We start from the raw sequence: 23,095 nt of genomic DNA on the forward strand, positions 1-23,095 counted from the left end.
AGCAGGCAAACCTCCACCCAAACCTCCACCTCCATTACCATACAGAGGGGACAACTGCCAGAAAGCAACTTTATAACAACATTACCCAGTTCAAATGGGAAAACCCTCATGACTGTGACCATAAACAAGTAATTTCATCTCAAATTGCTTGGATGACAATAATTATGTCAACACCTGACTGCCTTATGACAATTTCCAAGAAAACAACAACAGCAGCAGCAGCAGCAGGAATAGAGCTGGCTAAGGAAAAACCCTGTCAGGGCAACTTGGCTGTTGCTCTATCTGCACATATGTAGGAATTTGTCAGTTTGCTGACTAGTATTGCCTATCAGTTTCCAATTCTCTGCAACACTACTATCTTGAAAAGGTTTCTAAACATATCTTGGGAAAATAACATTATGGCATGGTCTGCAAAACAACATAATACAATGAAATGATCAACAGTCCATCATATTGGGTCGTCACTCAATTGTCAAATTCGGGTCCCCGAGCAAAACCAGCTGAGAACCACTGGTCTAGATTATTATTATTTAGTTTCTTCTTGAGTGGATGGTCAGGGGACCAGAACATAATTACAAATCAATTGTAGACCGCAAATTAACCGCAAGAAGCCCAAACAAATATATTGTTTGACTAAAACAATTATTTAAAACCTTGCTTACATTTGTATACAACCATGTCGTGTCTCTCTATCATGTGTGGGAATACTTGGGAAGAGACTTCTTAAATGAAAATCACGTGGATGTGATTTCCTGGTGTTTTTTTTACAGTCTTTTATGTCAACACACACACATACATATATATATATATATATATATATATATATATATATATATATATATATATATATATATATATATATATATATATATATATATATATACACATATATATATATTTGTGGGAGGTTTCTGAAAACTTTGTGGGCAACAGAAAACCACCCGCCAGCCAGGAACCCTGGCCTAGGCATTAAGGTGCCATTTGCAGGTGATACTCAATAGCACTTGGACATTGCCAAGTGACATTTAATCCCCTCCCTCACACAACCACAGGACTGCGGCCCGCCTTTAACCATATGCATGACAGATTTCAAACAAGGATACAGTTCATGTGTACAAAACATACCCATGGCACGAGGGCTGTGACCTTTCCTGCAGCAGGGAATTGGGAAAGAGTAGAACAATAACCTTTTCCTTTATCATCTGAAGCAGTGTGCAGCAGAGCCACACGCACGCACCTGTTGCATCTGCACTATAGCCCTCTAGAGTCTAATAACCAGCATGGCTGTGGTGGTAAGCTTATTTATCCCTGGGCATGCACCATCAACCTGGTGATTCATTCTTCCAGGAAACCACCAGCTTGTCCTCTGCAGCAGCTTAGATCCTGCCTGCAAGGCCCACTGGGTGCACTAAGCCCTCTGTATCAAAAGCCCCCCCGAGGCCCCTGTCGACCCTGGCGCTCACCGTCATGTACAGTAGGCTGGGTCCCGCCCCCAGGTCTCTCGCCACATAAAACAAGGTCATTATGCATTCCTATCTTTCTCTTTTTTATTTTCCTCCTCTTCACTGCTGTCCCGGCTCTTGGCATCAACAAGGGGCAGTTATGTAAGCTCTATTTATATCGCTGGCTCCCTCGCTCCCTTGCCTCCTCTCCTGAAGCTTCAGTGAGCAACATGGCTGAGGCTGTAATCATTGCAGGGCAACGTACCGTACCCACCCAGCTGGTAACCACGGTGATCCGCTCTGGGAGAGGAGCGTGCTGGGAGGGAGAATGCTGTGGCACTTCACTTCACTCTGAGTTCTACAGAGACCCGGTCATATATGAGGATAGAAAAACAAACAAATCAACAAATCAACCAACCAACCAACCAGTATCCAATCACAAACCCTGCCAGCCACTGCCATTAGCATGGTGGAACTGTAGGGGGGAGATAAGGAGTGCTTGGAACACTGTATGGTAGTAATAAGCGAGATCATTGATTACTAATAAGAGAACAGTGCGTGAGTACACTGTGAAAAGTCTGAGGAAGGGAAATCCTAATAATATTTATTAGCTAAAGTTTTTGAGGTGGAGAAAATAGCCTGATTGCTGAATAGTGTTTTAGCTCAAGGTAAAAAAAAAAAGATTTTAAAAAATGAAGGGCAGCAGAAACTGGGTTTATTGGCTTTCAAAGAGGTTGCTGAAAAGAGAGTGAATCCGAGCCGGTGGCAATAAATGAAGTTGCACTGCAGGCGTCGGTGGACATCACCGTGCTGCGGCATGCCTATTGAGTAACAGCATTGACACCTGTTCCCCTCCATGACAGGGCAGGCCAGGGTTCACACAGGGAGATGGCCAGGTGGAGAAGCTGCCATAGTGGGCCTCTTCATCTGTTACATAAGACACACACAGTGTTTCCCCTATATTCCATTTAGCAATGACGGACAGCCGCTGTTAAATAGTTGGTGCCACTCCCAAAAAATATTATTTATTTAAAAAACATATTTTTAGAAATTTTCTCCGGGACGAGCTTTTAAACAGATTTTGGCAATTAAAGACATTTTTTCTACTTATCCAGAGTCAGATGAACTCATGAATAACAATTTTGTTTCTGAATGCAGTTAAATGAAGTTGCTAACTAGTGTTATCGCAAAGACTGGAAGTCTATGGGAACAGCAAGCATAATAGCTGTTCCTGTATAATTACGCTAGTTAGCAATGGCTCACGAAGCTACCTTCAACTTCCTTCTAACTGCACACAGAGACATGCAAATGGTATTGATGAGTTCATCGGACTTTGGTTAAGTAGAAAAGTTGCCAAAATCTTGCACTATACCTTTAAGATCAGAGTGACAAGACACAACGTGTCACACTGAGTGTGTGACACTGAGTGTACAAAACATTGCTCTTACCATGACAAAGATTATCCAGGTGAATCCAGGTGAAAGGTATGATCCCTCATTGATGTCACTTGTTAAATCCACTTCAAATCATTGTAGATGAAAGGGAGGAGACTGGTTAAAGAAGGATTTTGAGACAATTGAGACATGGATTGGGTATTTGTGCTATTCAGAGTGTGAATGTGCCAGACAAAATACCTTTGAACTGTGAATGGTAGTAGGTGCCAGGCGCACCAGTTTGAGTGTGTCAAGAACTGCAATGTTGCTGGGTTTTTCACGCTCAACAGATTCCCGTGATAATAAAAAATAGTCCACCACTCAAAAGACATCCAACCAACTTGGCAGAACTGTGGGAAGATTTAGAGTCAACATGGACCAGCATCCCTATGGAATGGTTTTGACACCTTGTAGAGTCCCGAACAAATATAGTATATTCTGAGGGTAAAAGAGGGTGCAACTAAATATTAGGAAGGTGTTCATAATGTTTTGTACACTCCGTGTATATTTGTATGATGTCAACATAATGACATTTTCAGTTGTCCACCAAAATTTTCAGTCGTCCACCAAAATAAATCCTCTACGGACACCTGGCAGAGGGGAAGAGGATGCGAGGAGGGCAAAATAAAATATACAAAGACACAATGAAAACAAACCTAAAAAAATATGCACCATAAACACAAAAAAACTGGGAACTCCACGCCACAAGTAGAACACACCAAGCAACATCAGATTACGAGGACAACCGCACCACTCTGGCAAATGACAAGACAGAAACACAAAGATCGTCAATTTACAAAGAATCCCACCGCATAGGAATATACACAGTGCCTTCGAAAGTATTCAGAAGCCGTGCATTTTTCCACATTTTGTTACGTTACAGCCCCCCCCCTCATCAGTCTACACACCCCATAATGACATAACCCATTTTTCTTTTTTTTAAACATTTTAGCAAATTTATTTAAAAAAATAAAAACTGAAACTATACATTTACAAAAGCATTCACACCCTTTACTCAGTACTTTGTTGAGGCTCCTTTGGCAGTGGTTATAGCCTTGAGTCTTCTTGGGTATGATGCTACTCTACCATAACGGCCTGATTGGTGGAGCATGGTGATGGCAGGATATTGCTGTGGGGATATTTTTCAGCGGCAGGGACTGGGAGACTAGCTAGGATCGATCGAGGGAAAGATGGTCGGAGCAAAGTACAGAGAGGTCCGTGATGAAAACCTGCTCCACAGTGCTCAGGACCTTAGAAGGTTCACCTTCCAACAGGACAACAACACTAAGCACACAGCTAAGGCAACGCTGGAGTGGCTTCGGCACAAGTCTCGGAATGTCCTTAAGTGGCCCAGCCAGAGCCCGGACTTGAACCCAATCAAACATCTCTGGACAGACCTGACAATAGCAGTGCAGTGATGCTCCCCATCCAACATGACAGAGCTTGAGAGGATCTGCAGAGAAGAATGGGAGAAAAATCCCAAATACAAGTGTGCCAGGCTTGTAGCGTCAGACCCAAGAAGACTCAAGGCTGTAATCACTGCCAAAGGTGCTTCATCAAAGTACTAAGTAAGGTTCTGAATACTTATGTAAATGTAATATCAGTAGATTTTATATACATTTGCAAAAAAAATGGAACCTGTTTTAACTTTGTCATTGTGGTGTACTGTGTGTTGATTTATGCGGGGGGAAAACTATTTCATCCATTTTAGAATAGGTCTATAACATCACAAAATGTGGAAAAAATGAATATTTTCCGAATGCAGTACAGGCAAAAGTTTTGACACACCTACTCATTCAAGGGTTTATTTTTACTATTTTCTACACTGTAGAATAATAGTGAAGACATGAAAACTATGAAATAACACATATGGAATCATGTAGCAACCAAAACAAGTGTTGAAATATATTTTGTTTTTGAGATTCTTCAAAGTAGCCACCCTTTCACTTGATGACAGCTTTGCACACGCTTGGCATTCTCACAACCAGCTTCATGAGGTAGTCACCTGAAATACATTTCAATTAACAGGTGTGCCTTATTAATACTTCATTTGTGGAATGTATTTTCTTCTTAAAGCGTTTGAGCCAATCAGTTGTGTTGTGACAGGGTAGGGGCGTATACAGAAGGTTGTCTATTTAGTAAAAGACCAATTCCATATTATGGCAAGAACAGCTCAAATAAGCAAAGAGAAACGACAGACATGAAGGTCAGTCAATACAGAACATCTCAAGAACTTTGAAAGTTTCTTCAAGTGCAGTCGTAGAGTCACCAGCCTCAAGAAATTGCAGCCCAAATAAATGCTTCATAGAGTTCAAGTAACAGACACATCACAACATCAACTGTTAAGAGGAGGCTGTGTAAATCAGGCCTTCATGGCGAATTGCTGCAAAGAAACCACTACTAAAGGACACCAATAAGATGAGACTTGCTTAGGACAAGAACCACGAGCAATGGACATTAGACCAGTGGAAATCTGTTCTTTGGTCTAATGAGTCCAAATGTGAGATTTTTGGTTTCAACCGCCGTGTCTTTATGAGACGCAGAGTAGGTGAATAGATGATCTCCACATGTGTGGGTGTGATGGTGCTTTGCTGGTGACACTGTCTGTGATTTATTTAGAATTCAAGGCATACTTAACCAGCATGGATAACACAGCATTCTGCAGCGATATACCATCCCATCTGGTTTTGCTTAGTGGGACTATCATTTGTTTTTCAACAGGACAATGACCCAAAATGCTCCTCCAGGCTGTGTAAGGGCTATTTGACCAAGAAGAGTGATGGAGTGCTGCATCACATGATCTGGCCTCCACAATCTGTCATGTTTTGTCATTGATTATCATGTCTTGTCTCTGTGCTTCCCTTCTATTCGTTTCCCTCTGCTGGTCTTATTAGGTTCTTTCCCTCTTTCTATCCCTCTCTCTCCCCCTCCCTCTCTCCCTCTCTCGCTCTCTCTCTCTATCGTTCCGTTCCTGCTCCCAGCTGTTCCTCATTCTCCTAACTACCTCATTACTCTTTTCACACCTGTCCCCTATTTTGCCCTCTGATTAGAGTCCCTATTTCTCCCTCTGTTTTCCGCTTCTGTCCTTGTCGGATCCTTGTATGATGTTCGCTGTTCTGTGTCCTTGTTCCGCCCTGTCGTGTTTTACCTTCTTCAGATGCTGCATGTGAGCAGGTGTCAATGTCAGCTACGGCCGGTGCCTTCCCGAAGCGAACTGCAGTCTGTGGTCGCGTCTCCAGTCATTCCTCTCTACTGACGAGTGGATTTCAGTGTTCCTGTTTTTGCTTTCACCTAGATAATATCCAGGATTATCGCTTTTGTCTAAGACTGGAATAAAGACTCTGTTTTCGTTAAGTCGCTTTTGGGTCCTCATTCACCTGCATAACACAATCACCCGACCTCAACCCATTTGTGATGGTTTGGGATGAGTTGGACCGCAGAGTGAAGGAAAAGCAGCCAACAAGTGCTCAGCATATGTAGGAACTCCTTCAAGACTGATGGAAAAGCATTCCTCAAGAAGCAAGTTGAGAGAATGCCAAGAATGTGCAAAGCTGTCATCAAGGCAAAGGGTGGCTACTTTGAAGAATCTAAAACATTAAATATATTTGTTAAACATTTTTTTGATTACTACATGATTCCATATATGTTATTTCATAGTTTTGTTCTATTCTACAATGTAGAAAATAGTAAAACAAGAAAGACCCTTGAATGTGTAGGTGTGTCTAAACCTTTGACTGGTACTAACCAAAAGTACGTGGACACCTGCTTGTCGAACATCTCATTCCAAATCATGGGCAGTATTGGGAAGGCTTTCCACTAGATGTTGGACGATTGCGGCAGGGACTTGTTCCTTTCAGACACAAGAGCATTAGTGAGGTCGTGCACTGATGTTGGGTGATTACACCTGGCTCACAGTCGGCATTCCAATTCATCCCAAAGGTGTTTGATGGGGTTGCGGTCAGGGCTCTTTGAGGGCCAGACAAGTAATTCCACACCGATCTCGGCAAACCATTTCTGTATGGACCTCGCTTTGTGTATGGGGGCATTGTCATGCTGAAACAGGAAAGGGCCTTCGCCAAACTGTTGCCACAAAGTTGAACGCGCAGAATAATCTATAATGTCATTGTATGCTGTAGGGTTAACATTTCCCTTCACTGTAACTAAGAGGTCTAGCCATAACCATGAAAAACAGCCCCAGAACATTATTCCTCCACCAAACTTGACAGTTGGCCCTATGCATTGGGGAAGGTCTGGCATCTGCCAAACCCAGATTCGTCCGTCGGACTGCCAGATGGTTAAGAGTTATTCATCACTCCAGAGAACGCATTTCCACTGCTCCAGAGTCCAATGATGGCGAGCTTTACAGCACTCCAGCCGACACTTGGCATTGCACATGCTGATCTTAGGCTTGTGGGCTGCTGCTCGGCCATTGAAACCGATTTCATGAAGCTGCCAACGAACAGTTCTTGTGCTGATGTCCTTGCCTAACACAGTTCCTCTGTGGAGGTGGGAGAACTTTCCAGAAGGACAACCATCTCCGCAGCACTCCACCAATCAGGCCTTTATGGTAGAGTGGCCAGACGGAAGCCACTCTTCAGTAAAAGCCACATGACAGCCCACTTGGAGTTTGCCAAAAGGCACCTAAAGGACTCTCAGACCATGAGAAACAAGATTCTCTGGTCTGATGAAACCAAGATTGAACTCTTTCGCCTGACTGCCAAGCGTCATATCTGGAGGAAACCTGGCACCATACCTAAAAGGAAGCATGGTGGTGGCAGGCTCATGCTGGCGGGATGTTTTTCAGCGGCAGGTACTGGAAGACTAGTCAGGAACGAGGCAAAGCTGAAACGGAGCAAAGTACAGAGAGATCCTTGATGAAAACTTGCTTTTCCTTCACTCTGCGGTCCAACTCATCCCAAACCATCTCAATTGGGTTGAGGTCGGGTGATTGTGGAGTTCAGGTCATCTGGTCTTTAATCAAATAGTATACCTGTATACTACCCCTACCTTGTCACAACACAACTGATTGGCTCAAAATCATTAAGGAAATACACTTTTAACAAGGCACACCAGTTAATTGAAATGCATTCCAGGTGACTACCTCATGAAGCTGGTTGAGAGAATGCCAAGAGAATGCCAAGTGTGTGCCAAGTGTGTGCAAAGCTTTGCAAAGCTGTCATCAAGGCAAAGGGTGGCTACTTTGAAGAATATAAATACAAAATACAAAATATATTTTGATTTGATTAACAATTTGATTAACAACTTTTTGGTTACTACATGATATTCCATATGTATAATTTCATGATTTTGATGTCTTCACTATTATTCTACAATGTAGAAAATAATAATTTTGAAGAAAAAAAAAAAAAAAAAAACCCTTGAATGAGTAGGTGCCCAAACTTTTGACTGGTACTGTGTGTTATGTGTGTGTTATGTGTTATTTCAGTTTTTTTTTTTGTCTGTTTTTGCATTGTCACTGCCGGGTATTGTGTGTAGATTGATGAGGGGAGGGGGGAAACAATGTAGAATAAGGCTGTAACGTAACAAAATGTGGAAAAAGTCAAGGGGTCTGAATACTAAGTAAATATTTAACAGTGTTGCGTGCTCTGTCAGATATAGACTTAGTAGACAGGTGCGCAGTGACCAGACAGCCCTGTGAAATGATAGGTCAGTCAGAAAGCAGAGTTCAATCAATATACTGTGTAATTGTTCTTCTAATTACAGGCAACCTCATATAATTGACAGATTAGGATAGAAAACACAGTTCTGTTATACTCATTGTCTGTGAGTATAACAGAACTGATATTGAAGGCGAAACCCTGAGAAAAATCAAACCAGGAAGTGGCTTCTATTTTGAAAACTCTATGTTCCATAGCCTCCCTTTGCTCCATTTAAAGGGATATCAACCAGATTCCTTTTCCTATCGCTTCTTCAAGGTGTCAACAGTCTTCCGACATAGTTGCAGGCTTTTATTTTGAAAAAATGAGCCAGAAAGATAACATCACGTTAGATGTTCACATGAGTTGCAATAGCATCGAATAGCATCGAATAGCCCCCGTGATATGCAACTGTTCAGGGAAGTCAGGAACCAATACACACAGTCAGTCAGGAAAGCTAAGGCCAGCTTCTTCAGGCAGAAGTTTGCATCCTGTAGCTCCAACTCCAAAAAGTTCTGGGACACTGTGAAGTCCATGGAGAACAAGAGCACCTCCTCCCAGCTGCCCACTGCACTGAGGCTAGGAAACACGGTCTCCACCGATAAATCCATGATTATCGAAAACTTCAATAAGCACTTCTCAACGGCTGGCCATGCCTTCCGCCTGGCTACTCCAACCTCGGCCAACAGCTCCGCCCCCCCCCCCCCCGTAGGTCCTCACCCAAGCCTCTCCAGGTTCTCCTTTACCCAAATCCAGATAGCAGATGTTCTGAAAGAGCTGCAAAACCTGGACCCGTACAAATCAGCTGGGCTTGACAATCTGGACCATCTATTTCTGAAACTATCTGCCGCCATTGTCGCAACCCCTATTACCAGCCTGTTCAACCTCTCTTTCATATCGTCTGAGATCCCCAAGGATTGGGAAAGCTGCCGCAGTCATCCCCCTCTTCAAAGGGGGAGACACCCTGGACCCAAACTGTTACAGACCTATATCCATCCTGCCCTGCCTATCTAAGGTCTTCGAAAGCCAAGTCAACAAACAGGTCACTGACCATCTCGAATCCCACCGTACCTTCTCCGCTGTGCAATCTGGTTTCCGAGCCGGTCACGGGTGCACCTCAGCCACACTCAAGGTACTAAACGATATCATAACCGCCATCGATAAAAGACAGTACTGTGCAGCCGTCTTCATCGACCTCGCCAAGGCTTTCGACTCTGTCAATCACCATATTCTTATCGGCAGACTCAACAGCCTCGGTTTTTCGGATCGGAGGGCATGCTGTCCAGTCCTCTGGCAGTCTCTATGGGGGTGCCACAGGGTTCAATTCTCGGGCCGACTCTTTTCTCTGTGTATATCAATGATGTTGCTCTTGCTGCGGGCTGATCCACCTCTACGCAGACGACACCATTCTATATACCTTCGGCCCGTCATTGGACACTGTGCTATCTAACCTCCAAACGAGCTTCAATGCCATACAGCACTCCTTCCGTGGCCTCCAACTGCTCTTAAACGCGAGTAAAACCAAATGCATGCTTTTCAACCGATCGCTGCCTGCACCCGCATGCCCGACTAGCATCACCACCCTGGATGGTTCCGACCTTGAATATGTGGACATCTATAAGTACCTAGGTGTCTGGCTAGACTGCAAACTCTCCTTACAGACCCACATCAAACATCTCCAATCGAAAATCAAATCAAGAGTCGGCTTTCTATTCCGCAACAAAGCCTCCTTCACTCACGCTGCCAAGCTTACCCTAGTAAAACTGACTATCCTACCGATCCTCGACTTCGGCGATGTCATCTACAAAATGGCTTCCAACACTCTACTCAGCAAACTGGATGCAGTCTATCACAGTGCCATCCGTTTTGTCACTAAAGCACCTTATACCACCCACCATTGCGACTTGTATGCTCTAGTCGGCTGGCCCTCACTACATACTCGTCGCCAGACCCACTGGCTCCAGGTCATCTACAAGTCCATGCTAGGTAAAGCTCCGCCTTATCTCAGTTCACTGGTCACGATGGCAACACCCATCCGTAGCACGCGCTCCAGCAGGTGTATCTCACTGATCATCCCTAAAGCCAACACATCATTTGGCCGCCTTTCGTTCCAGTACTCTGCTGCCTGTGACTGGAACGAATTGCAAAAATCGCTGAAGTTGGAGACTTTTATCTCCCTCACCAACTTCAAACATCAGCTATCCGAGCAGCTAACCGATCGCTGCAGCTGTACATAGTCTATAGGAAAATAGCCCACCCATTTTCACCTACCTCATTCCCATACTGTTTTTATACTGTTTTTATTTATTTACTTTTCTGCCCTTTTGCACACCAATATCTCTACCTGTACATGACCATCTGATCATTTATCACTCCAGTGTTAATCTGCAAAATTGTATTATTCGCCTACCTCCTCATGCCTTTTGCACACATTGTATATAGACTGCCCATTTTCTCCTACTGTGTTATTGACTTGTTAATTGTTTATTCCATGTGTAACTCTGTGTTGTCTGTTCACACTGCTATGCTTTATCTTGGCCAGGTCGCAGTTGCAAATGAGAACTTGTTCTCAACTAGCCTACCTGGTTAAATAAAGGTGAAATAAAAAAATAAAAAATAAATAAATAACGCGCCAAACAAACAAACAAACAGAGTTATTTTGGACATAAATATAATCTTTATGAAACAAAAGGAACATTTGTTGTGTAACTGGGAGTCTTGTGAGTGAAAACATCCGAAGATCATCAAAGGTAAACGATTAATTTGATTGCTTTTCTGATTTGTTACCAAGCTATCTGATGCTAAGTGTACTTAATTTTTTGTCATGCGATCGATAAACTTACACAAACGCTTGGATTGCTTTCGCTGTAAAGCATAATTTCAAAATCTGACACGACAGGTGGATTAACAAAAGGCTAAAATGTGTTTTGCAATATTGCACTTGTGATTTCACGAATATAAATATTTTTAGTAATATTATGTGAATGTGGCGCTATGCTATTCAGCGGTTGTTGATGACAATTATCTCGCTAAAGGGATGGGTAGCGTCAAAATGAAACCATCTGGTAGCATGCCCATGTATAGTAAATAAAATTACCCTTCACTCCTCATTCAGCCTGTAAGCAGAGCAGTTACAGGCTGACTGAGCAGTTACAGCCTCCTTAGCCTGTAAGCAAAGCAGTTACAGTATGTGGCTCTGACAGAATGACTCAAAATGAGATGTCAGTTTCCAGCCTCCCGTCTCTCTCTGACATTTCTATTAATACATTTCTCTAGAAGGGATGGGTTTTCTAATAAGTTATGTTTTTATATCCCTCTCACAAGACAAAGATGGAAATATAACCTAAAGCGGTTTGGCGTTTGAGCACTGATAATAACTGAGTGAACCAGGAAGCTTGTTCAAGGCAATGTTCTATCATGCAAAGAACAAACAATTCCAGTTCAATTAAAGAGTCAAATACTGAACAATGACCTAATTTCAGGTTTTACAGAGGAGGAATGCAGTTTATCCCATGAAACATTACAATGATCTCACTATAGCCTGCAGGCTGTTCTGCCTACTGCCAGTGTAGTAGCCAATAGTGTGGGCATCAGTATGGGCCAGAAAGCCTTCCAGACAAAGTCAGCAGCTTTGCAATCTAATTGGCGCTTATAATAATAATAATAATAATATATGCCATTTAGCAGACGCTTTTATCCAAAGCGACTTACAGTCATGTGTGCATACATTCTACGTATGGGTAGTCCCGGGAATCGAACCCACTACCCTTTTCTTATCACTACTGTCTGACCTATTTGGATTTCAACAAAAACAAAAAAAATGTTTACCTTAATTTAACCAGGTTAGTCTCTTTGAGATACAAATCTAGACCTGGATCAGTTCTGGAGCAGAGCCTTACATGGGACTATAAGTCTCTGATCTGGAGTAGCCATAAATGATGGTCATGTCCATACTGCAAGGACCTGACGCCGGAGATGAGAAGCAGGTACGGGGAGTCAAACATTTATTCAGGAACAGACATAGAAAACGACAGGAACAGCGTCAGCACACGTGTAAACAAGGACATGTGACAAACAATCCCGAAGCAGGGAACAGCGCTAGAAAACAGACAGATATAGGGAAGGAAATGACACAAGTAATTGAGTCCACGTGTGTCCAATGAGCGCTGATGCGCGTGGTGGGGAAAGGCAGGTGTGCGTACTGGAGGTGGCTTGCGTGAGTAATGTTGGGGAGTCTGGCGCCGTCGAGCGCCATAAGGAGGAAGAGCAGGACGCTTCTTCCATGTTTGATTTGATATCCCAGGAGAAAGCCAGAGAAAGGCATCAAGGAGTTAAAACATCATCTCACAGAACGCTTCATGTTCACAAAATGGTGTGACTGACTACCCACAACATTTCTAAAAGGGGAGTCAAATGGATTACAAACAATGAAAGCCATAATTACAGCTGGGCCTGGAATCCCAATTACACAAGCTGTGTCAGTGACAGCCATCTCGTCAGAAATCAGAGTAAGCAGGAGCCTTCATAGGAAAGTCTTTCATTAGTATGGTGAGAACATAATCAGTGGGCATGTTAAGAGAGTTAATGTCCCCAGTGGTGGGAGCACACAGAGGAGAGGAATGCAGAGGACCTGGACCCTTTCCCCCAGCATGGCTGGCACACACAGCTCAGTGCTGCAGCTCTGCTCCCAACGCTGCCTTCACTTTGGCACTTCATACGACCCCTCCCTCCTCCCTTCCCTCCCGCCCTCTTTCCCAAAGCAAATCCCGTTGGCCTGGCGACGGCCCCAGATTATCACAAAAACAAACAAACAAACTGCATGGATAAATCTGTGGCATGTTTTTGTCCTGCTTTTCATTTGGACAACAAGAGCCCTTCTGTCCTAGAAGAGGGGTAGCGGGCCCAGCATTATGCAACAGGAAGAAATGTGATGCGTCTGCTGATATGTTTTAGATTGACTCAGCACCATATGTGACCCCGCAACAAAGCTCACTTGTCCCCTGCAAAACAAGAAGGAAAAAAACAAACTGGCATTATGAAACAAGAAGCCCTGTTTGAAGTTGAGCAGGCTCCTTGGCTACAAAGCAGGAAGAATCACTTTCCCTGGCAGCTATCTGCAATGCTTTCCTGAAGGGAGGGCTTTTCCAAGGCCCCAGTGGGAGTGCAGGAAAGCATAATGGTGTTTAAGAGTGGGAGGAAATGAGATCATTGTGACAAAATTGTTCTATAAACGAATACGCTTTACCTAAAAAAAAAAAAAGCAGGCAGGCAGGAGGATCAGCGATTGATTCCCTTACGACAGAAGTATCACACTGAGTAATTGCAGTAATTCCCCTGCTCAACTCTCACACTCGCCCACACTGCAGTGAGAAACTCTTCAGAATTAACACTCTCGCATGGGGTTGGCAACCACCAAACACACACGACACAGATGACTTTGCAAACACTAACCCAAACTTCAAAAGAAAGGATTGCCACAAAGCCAAAAGGAAGACACGCCCATGGCACACACTGCTGGCTGATCTTAGCACAATAGAAAGCCGTCTTAGGCCTCACTCTCCCCTATCTGAGATATCTACTGCAGCCCTCATCCTCCACATACAACACCCTTTCAGCCAGTCACATTCTGTTAAAGGTCCCCAAAGCCCACGTATCCCTGGGTCGCTTGTATTTTCAGTTTGCTGCAACTAGCGACTGGAACGAGCTGCAACAAACACTCAATCTGGACAGTTTTATTTCAATCTCTTCATTCAAAGACTCAATCATGGACACTCTTACTGACGGTTGTGGCTGCTTTGCGTGATGTATTGTTGTCTCTACCTTCTTGCCCTTTGTGCTGTTGTCTGTGCCCAACAATGCTTGTACCCTGTTTTGTGTTGCTACCATGTTGTTGTCATGTTGTGTTGCTACCATGCTGAGTTGTCATGTGTTGCTGCCATGCTGCGTTGTCAAGTGTTGCTGCCATGCTATGTTGTCATCTTAGGTCTTTCTTTATGTGGTGTTGTGTTGTCTCTCTTGTTGTGATGTGTGTTTTGTCCTATATTTATATTTCATTTATTTGTATTTTTAATCCCTACCCCCAACGCCGCAGGAGGCCTTTTGGTAGGCTGTCATTGTAAATAAGAATTTGTACTTAACCGACTTGCCTAGTTAAAAAAAGGTTAAATAGAATTTGTACTTAACCGACTTGCCTAGTTAAAAAAAGGTTAATATATATATATATATATATACTGACTGGCGTTATCACTCCATAGATCTACATGAAAACACCTGCCTGGGTTTGCATGTTTGTATGTGGATCTGTGTGCGTCTAGCCAGTGGGATGGTGGAATACTCCCTAGGGAATGGCTGTTCTACAGGTGTCTGCTCTGTCTGGAACATTGGGGCTCCAAGGCTGCTCCTCTTCCCTTGTTTTGACAGTACAGTGCTACCCAGTTAAAAGGCTCTCTGTATTAATAAGCCAGGGACATGGTGTGGTTATGTAACCTGAGAGTCATGTGAGTGCCTTTGAGTACACTGCCTGAGCTGTGTGAAGCCAAGCCAGGGTTCATCAGGTAGAACTACTATGCAAATACAAGCCCACGCACACACAAACGTGGGCGATAAGTAGGGAAATGTAATTGGCCTACAATCAGCAGCACACCCTCCCCCCACCATCCCCTGTTCCTCTCTCAATCTTGCTGTGAGGTTAGAGAAGTGAAGGACTGTGTTGCTATAGCAACCCCTGGCTGACTGGCTGAGAGGAGAGGAGGTGGTGACACCAAAGACAGTACATCATGAAGATATGCTAAAACTACTTCTCCAATACAAATCCCGATCACACTTGTAGGTGATGCCAATGCGAAGTTGGCTAGCTGAGCTCCTCCTTCGATATAAAGTTATTTTTTATGAAAATGAAAACTTTCACTAGGTTGGAATAATAACATGTTCAACTACTTGAAACATTGGCTCGAATCTAGATTGTACCTTTAGGTTTAGAGAAAATGAACAACTAAAGAAGAATCGTTCACTTTTCTCATTGACTTCTCAAACCCCAAACCCCAACCTGGTCTGTATGGTCTGTTTCGCAAGTGTTCCTGGAAGTCTCGGGTTGTTCTGCCTCTGGGTTTAGAAACTCTGTGGTGACACATTGGAGCCTGGACCTCTCCCACCAGACAGATCATTAGTTCAAGCTCTGCCTCCACTTCCTGCTCTCCTCCTCTGGGCCCAGTCTCTTTCCCTCTACCGCCTCTCTAGCATGTTCTATTCATATTACATTATGCACCTGGCACGGGTTCATTCTCACCTGGATGACCGTGTTACCGCCCTCCAGCAGGGCGATGGCTAATAGGATGCTCTCCTGGAAGATACGATCGCTGGTGGCGTTCATGATGAGGTCAATTACCAGGTCGGATGCTCCCTCTTTATCCAGGCGGCACTGGACCTCATGCAGGGTCAGCTCCCCTTGGGCCGCGGCCGCCCCTGAACTCACCACTAGGGAGGGACAGAGAGAGAGGCAGAAAGAGAGGGATAAGCGGAGAGGGACAAGGAGACAGGAAGAAAGAGAGGGACAGGGAGAGAGGGACAGGGAAAGAGGGACAGGGAGAGAGGGACAGGGAGAGAGGGACAGGGAGAGAGGGACGGGAGGAGTGGGACAGGGCGAGAGGGACAGGGAGAGAGGGACAGGGAGAGAGGGACAAGGAGAGAGGGACAGGGAGAGAGGGACAAGGAGAGAGGGACAGGGAGAGAGGGACGGGAGGAGTGGGACAGGTAGAGAGGGACAGGGAGAGAGGGACAGGGAGAAAGGTACAGTGAGAGAAGGGCAGTGAGAGTGAGACAGGGAGAGCGGGACAGGGAGAGAGGGACAGGGAGAGAGGGACAGGGAGAAAGGTACAGTGAGAGAAGGGCAGTGAGAGTGAGACAGGGAGAGCGGGACAGGTAGAGAGGGACAGGGAGAGAGGGACAGGGAGAAAGGTACAGTGAGAGAAGGGCAGTGAGAGTGAGACAGGGAGAGCGGGACAGGTAGAGAGGGACAGGGAGAGAGGGACAGGGAGAAAGGTACAGTGAGAGAAGGGCAGTGAGAGTGAGACAGGGAGAGCGGGACAGGGAGAAAGGTACAGGGAGAGAGCCATCAAGAGCCTGAACAATGAGGAAGGACATACAGTATACAGGAGAACTTTGTCACTCTAAATGAGAGTAAAACTACTATTCCACCACTCAATAGATTTAGGATTTATTTGGATTCCAATTAGCTGACGCCAATGGCGACAGCTAGTCTTACTGGGGTCCCACACATAAAGAAAAAGACAGAACAGACCAAATACTTTAGAATTGAATTACATCAAGAGGATTGTCAAATGGGCAGAATGAATAGATCCATCTGTCTCTTTCCTCTTCATTGATTCACTGCATCATTTGCTTATTATATAATGTAATTCAATTAATTTTGATGGACAACTAAACCAAAGACGGGATGCCACAACTATAGTGATCATCATTCAGTCCCTTGAAAATAGCTGTATTTCCTGGCTAAGACTAGCTAGCCTCATCCAGTCATGATGACTTCGCCAGCCACACGAGGAAGTCGACGTGTGATAATGTTACCCAGAGGGCCATTCTCTGGCTGTGGGAGCAGGTGTGTCCACACTCCACAGGACTTTCTAATCTAGAGCCCATCTCTCTGGTCGCCTGGCAACAGCACGGCCTGGCTTAGCCAGAGGAGAGGGCTCGTAGGCTGAGGGACAGACCCCGGGTCCAAAGGTTTAATGGAGGACAGGGGCAGGCAGGCATAATTAAAATGGCGCTGTAATGAATAGCAGCCGTTTTACGGGCTCCTGACCTATTTTGTGTTTTTTTTTACACTGATCTTAACTTTTTTTTGTACATGATGACTCTACCATCGTTTTCTATGACCGAAAACTTCTGGAGATCAGAACAGCGATCATTAATCTTGATTTGGATGATAATTTCTACGTCAACGATTTGGCAGCTCTGGACGTTCTGATTACACCGGAACAGACCCTGATCCCCAGGACTCGAAAGAGGAAGTGACAGCGCGAAAGAGGCAGACGAACTGGCATCCTGACTAGACTATGTTGACATGCAAATAAACCTCCTCAACTCTCTTTGTTGGCAAAAGTATAGCCACTAGAGAATAAACTGGACGAGCTCCGTTCGAGACTATCTTATCAACAGCACCTGTGGAACTGTAATAGTCTATGTTTCACGGAGTCGTGGCTGAACAAGAACATGGATAAAATACATATCACTGGCTATTCCATGCATCGTCAAGAACGGTCGGGCAGCCTTGGGTAAGATGAGGGGGAGGGGTGTGTCTCTTTGTTAACAACAGCTGGTACGCAATCTCTAATGTTAAGGAAGTTTTTCATAGATGTTGATTTTAAACCGCTGGGAAACAGGACTGTTTCACTTGCAAAGACTGGAATAGGTTCCGGAATTCATCCGATAACATTGAGGAGTCACCGGCTTGTCTCCGGCTTCATTAATAAGTGCTTCAACGTCATCCCCACAGTGACCGTACGTACATATCCCAACCAGAAGCCATGGATTACAAGCAACAACCACACTAAGCTAAAGGCTAAAGCGGGACACTAATCCAGACGCTTTTAAGAAATCCCACTATGAACTCCAAAAGTGGTTGAACAGCCAAAGATCGAATCCTACTACGCTGGCTATGGCGCAAACCTTCCAGATGAGCTAAATGCCTTCTATGCACGCTTCGAGGCAAGCAACACTGAACCATGCATGAAAGCACGTGCTGTTCTGGACGACTGTGTGATTTTGTGTTCCGTAGACGATGTGAGGAAGACGTTAAAACAGGCTAACATTCAGGCCGTAGGTCAAGCAGACCACCATAGGTTACCTTGGCAAAATTGGGCACAGGGACTATCACCCCATACCACTCACATATGTAGCCATGAAATGCTTTGAAAGGCTGGACATGGTTCACATTCGTATATCGCCCCAACAGATCCACAGACACAATCTCTACTGCACTCCACACTGCCCTCTCCCACCTGGATAAGAGGAATACCTACAGTGTGTGAGAATGTTGTGCATTGACTACAGCTCAGTGTTCAACACAATAGTGCCCTCCAAGCTCATTATTAAGCTCAGGACCCTGGAACTGAACTCCTCCCTCTGCAACTGGATCTTGGACTTCCTGACGGGCCGTCCCCAGGTGAGGGTAGGCAACAACATATACGCCACGCTGACCCTCAACAAGGGGGCCCCTCAAGGTTGGGTGCTTAGTCCCCTCCTGAACTCATTACTCACCTATGACTGTGTGGCCATGCACAACGCTAACACCATCATTAAATTAGCTGATGACAACGGTGGTAGGCCTGAGCTCCGATGACGATAAGACAGCCTAAAGGAGGTCAGTAAACTGACAGTGTTGTGCCAGGACAACAACCTCTCCCTCAATGTCAGCAAGACAAAGGAGCTGATCGTGGACTATAGGAAATGTAGGGCCGAGCACGCCCCCTTCCACATCGACGAGGCTGTAGTGGAGCTTCAAGTTCCTTGGTGTCCATATTGCAAAGAAAATAACATGATCGACACACAACAACACAGTCGTGAAGAAGGCACGACAACGCCTTTGGCATGAGCCCTCAGATCCTCAAAAATGGCACCAATGACAGCATCTTCACTGGCTGCATCACCGCTTGGTATAGCAACTGCTTGGCATTCGACCACAAGGCAGTAGTGTGTACGGCCCAATACATCACTGGGGCCGAGCTCCGTGCCATCCAGGACCTCTATACCAGGCGGTGTCAGAGGAAGGCCCTAAAAATGTTCAAAGACTCCAGCCACCCAAGTCATAGACTGTACTCTCTGCTGCACAGCAAACGATACCGATGCACCGAGGCTGGAATCAACAGGACCCTGAACAGCTTCCAACCCCAAGTCAAGACTGCTAAATAGTGAACCAAATAGCTACCCAGACCATCTGCATTGACCGTTTTTGCACTAACTCTTCTGAATCATCACATATGCTGCTGCTACTGTTTATTATCTATCCTGTTGCCCTCAATAACCTCGTACCCCTGCACACAGACTTGGTACTGGTACCCCATGTATATATTGTTACCCATTGTGTATTTATTCCTCGTGTTATAATTTTTTCCTATAATTTTTCTATTTTTCTCTCTGCATTGTTGGGAAGGGCCCGTAAGAAAGTATTTCACTGTTAGTCTATACTTGTTGTTGACAAAGCATGCAACAAATTACATTTGGTTTGAGGCAGAAGCGTGAACAGGAAGGAACTCATTCCTTTTCTCCAAGCATGGAGAAGAGACCAACCATGACTCATCACCCTGATTTGTGATATTCAGCCAGTCCGTACCACCTTATCCAGAGAGACAGAGACAGAGATACAGAGACAGGCAGGTACCTGCTCGAGGTTTCCCTTCTGTTCCAGGGGGGACAGGACCATTGCTGAACGTCGTCACACTGTCTCTTCTGGCCCCAGGTTTGATGTTCCCATAGTAACGATTCACCAGAATCTGCCTCAGAGCTTCACCCTGGTGGAGAGAGGTGATGTCAGAGGATTGAGCCTAAATCGTCATCATGAGATAAGGACTCCCAACATCAGTGTTATCAGCTTAGAATACCTCAACTCTGATTGGGCCTGGCACCCTCATACAGTCAGTCTCAAGATATTAACCCTGCATTTTTAATCAGTGGAAACAGTGTGCTTCTTAGAAAATATTTTTTTCTTGCCTTTGTTTATAACCTTTGCCAGGTAAGAGGCAGAGCATGCTAAAAATCTGACCTCTGATCCCAACTGATTGAGCATCGCGCCTCATACAGTGTGTCTCAAAAGCAATCTTCCAACTCATATACAGTACATATAATTTCCCTAATATTCCTCCTGAAACCCATTGACACCCACATCCAGTGGCCAGTTCGTTAGTGTGGGGTGGGGGTGTGGGGGGGGGGTAACCCTGTGAGTAGGTGGGCATGCTGTGGAAGCAGAGTGGCTGCAGGCCAGGTCAGGTGCATCAGTGCATCAGGACAGCCAGCTGTGGTGGGCCAGAGAGAGCAGGTTGGCGGACTCCGGAACAGAGAGGATCAGACCGTACTGGACTGTACCTACCCTTCTCTGGTCCTCCAGTTGCTTCTGGGGCTGGTTGGGATCAAGCTCCTAAGGGTGAGGTGAGTTAGCAGAAAGTAAATCAAAGAAAAGTCCAAAAAAGGAAAATTAAGGGAAAACAAAAACAAAACGAGAGAGGAGTGTTAATACTGTGCACATTAGTCACCTTCCTTACATGCAGGGAACTGAGCCAAATGATTTCATGCAGTTAACATAGGGAGGTGGGTGGTGTGTTGGGGTGGATGTGGGGTAGGAACATAATCATGCAAGGCTTCGTGAAAATAGTCTTAAGCACCGGTTAGAGAAGAAAATTGAATAACAAGGTGGCTTGCTGTTAGAAATAAAATAACATTTATTTACAACCATCCCATTAACTTCACATCTCATAATCACTTTAAACTTTTTTACGTTCACAATGCTAAAACAAGGCGTAAACTTTGCTGTTCAAACCTTTGATATTGGGTTATTTCAACCAACAAACTAGATGGCTCAGAGTGACTCCATTGTTACTTTGCAGTTGCAGCACAAATTAAACCATGTTAAAAACACAAGGGAGCAACAGGCTGCAAGGGGCAGAAACACAACTCAAACCATGAGAAAAAACCCATCCCTTTCCAGATGACATAACGGAGTCAGTGCAGTGTACTAGTAGTGGTACTGACACAGTGTAAACCCATGTTCCCATCTGCAATGGAAAAACACCCAGCACGCTGCTCCAAAATCCGGCAGAAAGAAGGTAAGGAATCTGTTCTTCACTCAAAAACCTACAGAGGGATGGATGGATGAATGGAGGGAGGGAAACGGGACATACAGTGAGGGAAAAAAAGTATTTGATCTCCTGCTGACTTTGTACGTTTGCCCACTGACAAAGATATGATCAGTCTATAATTTTAATGGTAGGTTTATTTGAACAATAAGAGACAGAATAACAACAACAAAATCCAGAAAAACGCATGTCAAAAATGTTATAAATTGATTCGCATTTTAATGAGGGAAATAAGTATTTGACCCCCTCTCAATCTGAAAGATTTCTGTCTCCCAGGTGTCTTTTATACAGGTAACGAGCTGAGATTAGGAGCACACTCTTAAAGAGGGTGCTCCTAATCTCATTTTGTTACCTGTATAAAAGACACCTGTCCACAGAAGCAATCCATCAATCAGATTCCAAACTCTCCACCATGGCCAAGACCAAAGAGCTCTCCAAGGATGTCAGGGACAAGATTGTAGACCTACACAAGGCTGAAATGGGCTAAAAGACCATCGCCAAGCAGCTTGGTGAGAAGGTGACAACAGTTGGTGCAATTATTCTCAAATGGAAGAAACACAAAAGAACTGTCAATCTCCCTCGGCCTGGGGCTCCATGCAATATCTCACGTCGTGGAGTTGCAATGATCATGAGAACGGTGAGGAATCAGCCCAGAACTACACGGGAGGATCTTGTCAATGATTTCAATGCAGCTGGGACAATAGTCACCAAGAAAACAATTGGTAACACAATACGCCGTGAAGGACTGAAATGCTGCAGCGCCCGCAAGGTCCCCCTGCTCAAGAAAGAACATATACATGCCCGTCTGAAGTTTGCCAATGAACATATGAATGATTCAGAGTGCAACTGGGTGAAAGTGTTGTGGTCAGATGAGACCAAAATGGAGCTCTTTGGCATCAACTCAACGTGTTTGGTGGAGGAGGAATGCTGCCTATGACCCCAAGAACACCATCCCCACCATCAAACATGGAGGTGGAAACATTATGCTTTGGGGGTGTTTTCTGCTAAGGGGACAGGACAACTTCACCGCATCAAAGGGATGATGGACGGGGCCATGTACTGTCAAATCTTGGGTGAGAACCTCCTTCCCTCAGCCAGGGCATTGAAAATGGGTCGTGGATGGATATTCCAGCATGACAACAAAGAAGAAGCACATTAAGGTCCTGGAGTGGCCTAGCCAGTCTCCAGACCTTAATCCCATAGAAAATCTGTGGAGGGAGCTGAAGGTTCGTCAGCCTCGAAACCTTAATAACGTGGAGAAGATCTGCAAAGAGGAGTGGGACAAAATCCCTCCTGAGATGTGTGCAAACCTGGTGGCCAACTACACGAAACATCTGACCCCTGTGATTGCCAACAAGGGTTTTGCCACCAAGTACTAAGTCCTGTTTTGCAGAGGGGTCAAGTACTTATTTCCCTAATTAAAATGCAAATCAATTTATAACATTTTTGACATGCGTTTTTCTGGATTTTTGTTGTTGTTATTCTGTCTCTCACTGTTCAAATATACCTACCATTAAAATGATAGACTGATCATTTCTTTGTCAGTGGGCAAACGTACAAAATCAGCAGGGGATCAAATACCTTTTTCCCTTAAAAATCCACAAGGGGAAACATTTGCGTCTGTGTGTTTTGGTGAGTGGGCACTGAAAAGGGAAAGGATTTCGCTGTTTCCATCTTGATGAGTGGGGAGGTTGGATGAC

At 44.7% G+C, this 23,095-nt stretch overlaps 1 protein-coding gene across 1 annotated transcript in view; it reads right to left on the reverse strand.

Moving 5' to 3' along the window:
- itpr1b (inositol 1,4,5-trisphosphate receptor, type 1b) overlaps positions 1-23,095 on the reverse strand; it is a 163,453-nt gene that overhangs the window by 51,957 nt on the left and 88,401 nt on the right. Inside the window, 3 exon segments of the mRNA XM_046342783.1 lie at positions 15,818-16,005; positions 19,928-20,057; positions 20,633-20,680. Coding sequence (XP_046198739.1) covers positions 15,818-16,005; positions 19,928-20,057; positions 20,633-20,680 — 366 coding nt within the window.

Source organism: Oncorhynchus gorbuscha, linkage group LG03 (assembly GCF_021184085.1).
Source record: "Oncorhynchus gorbuscha isolate QuinsamMale2020 ecotype Even-year linkage group LG03, OgorEven_v1.0, whole genome shotgun sequence".
NCBI lineage: Eukaryota > Metazoa > Chordata > Actinopteri > Salmoniformes > Salmonidae > Oncorhynchus > Oncorhynchus gorbuscha.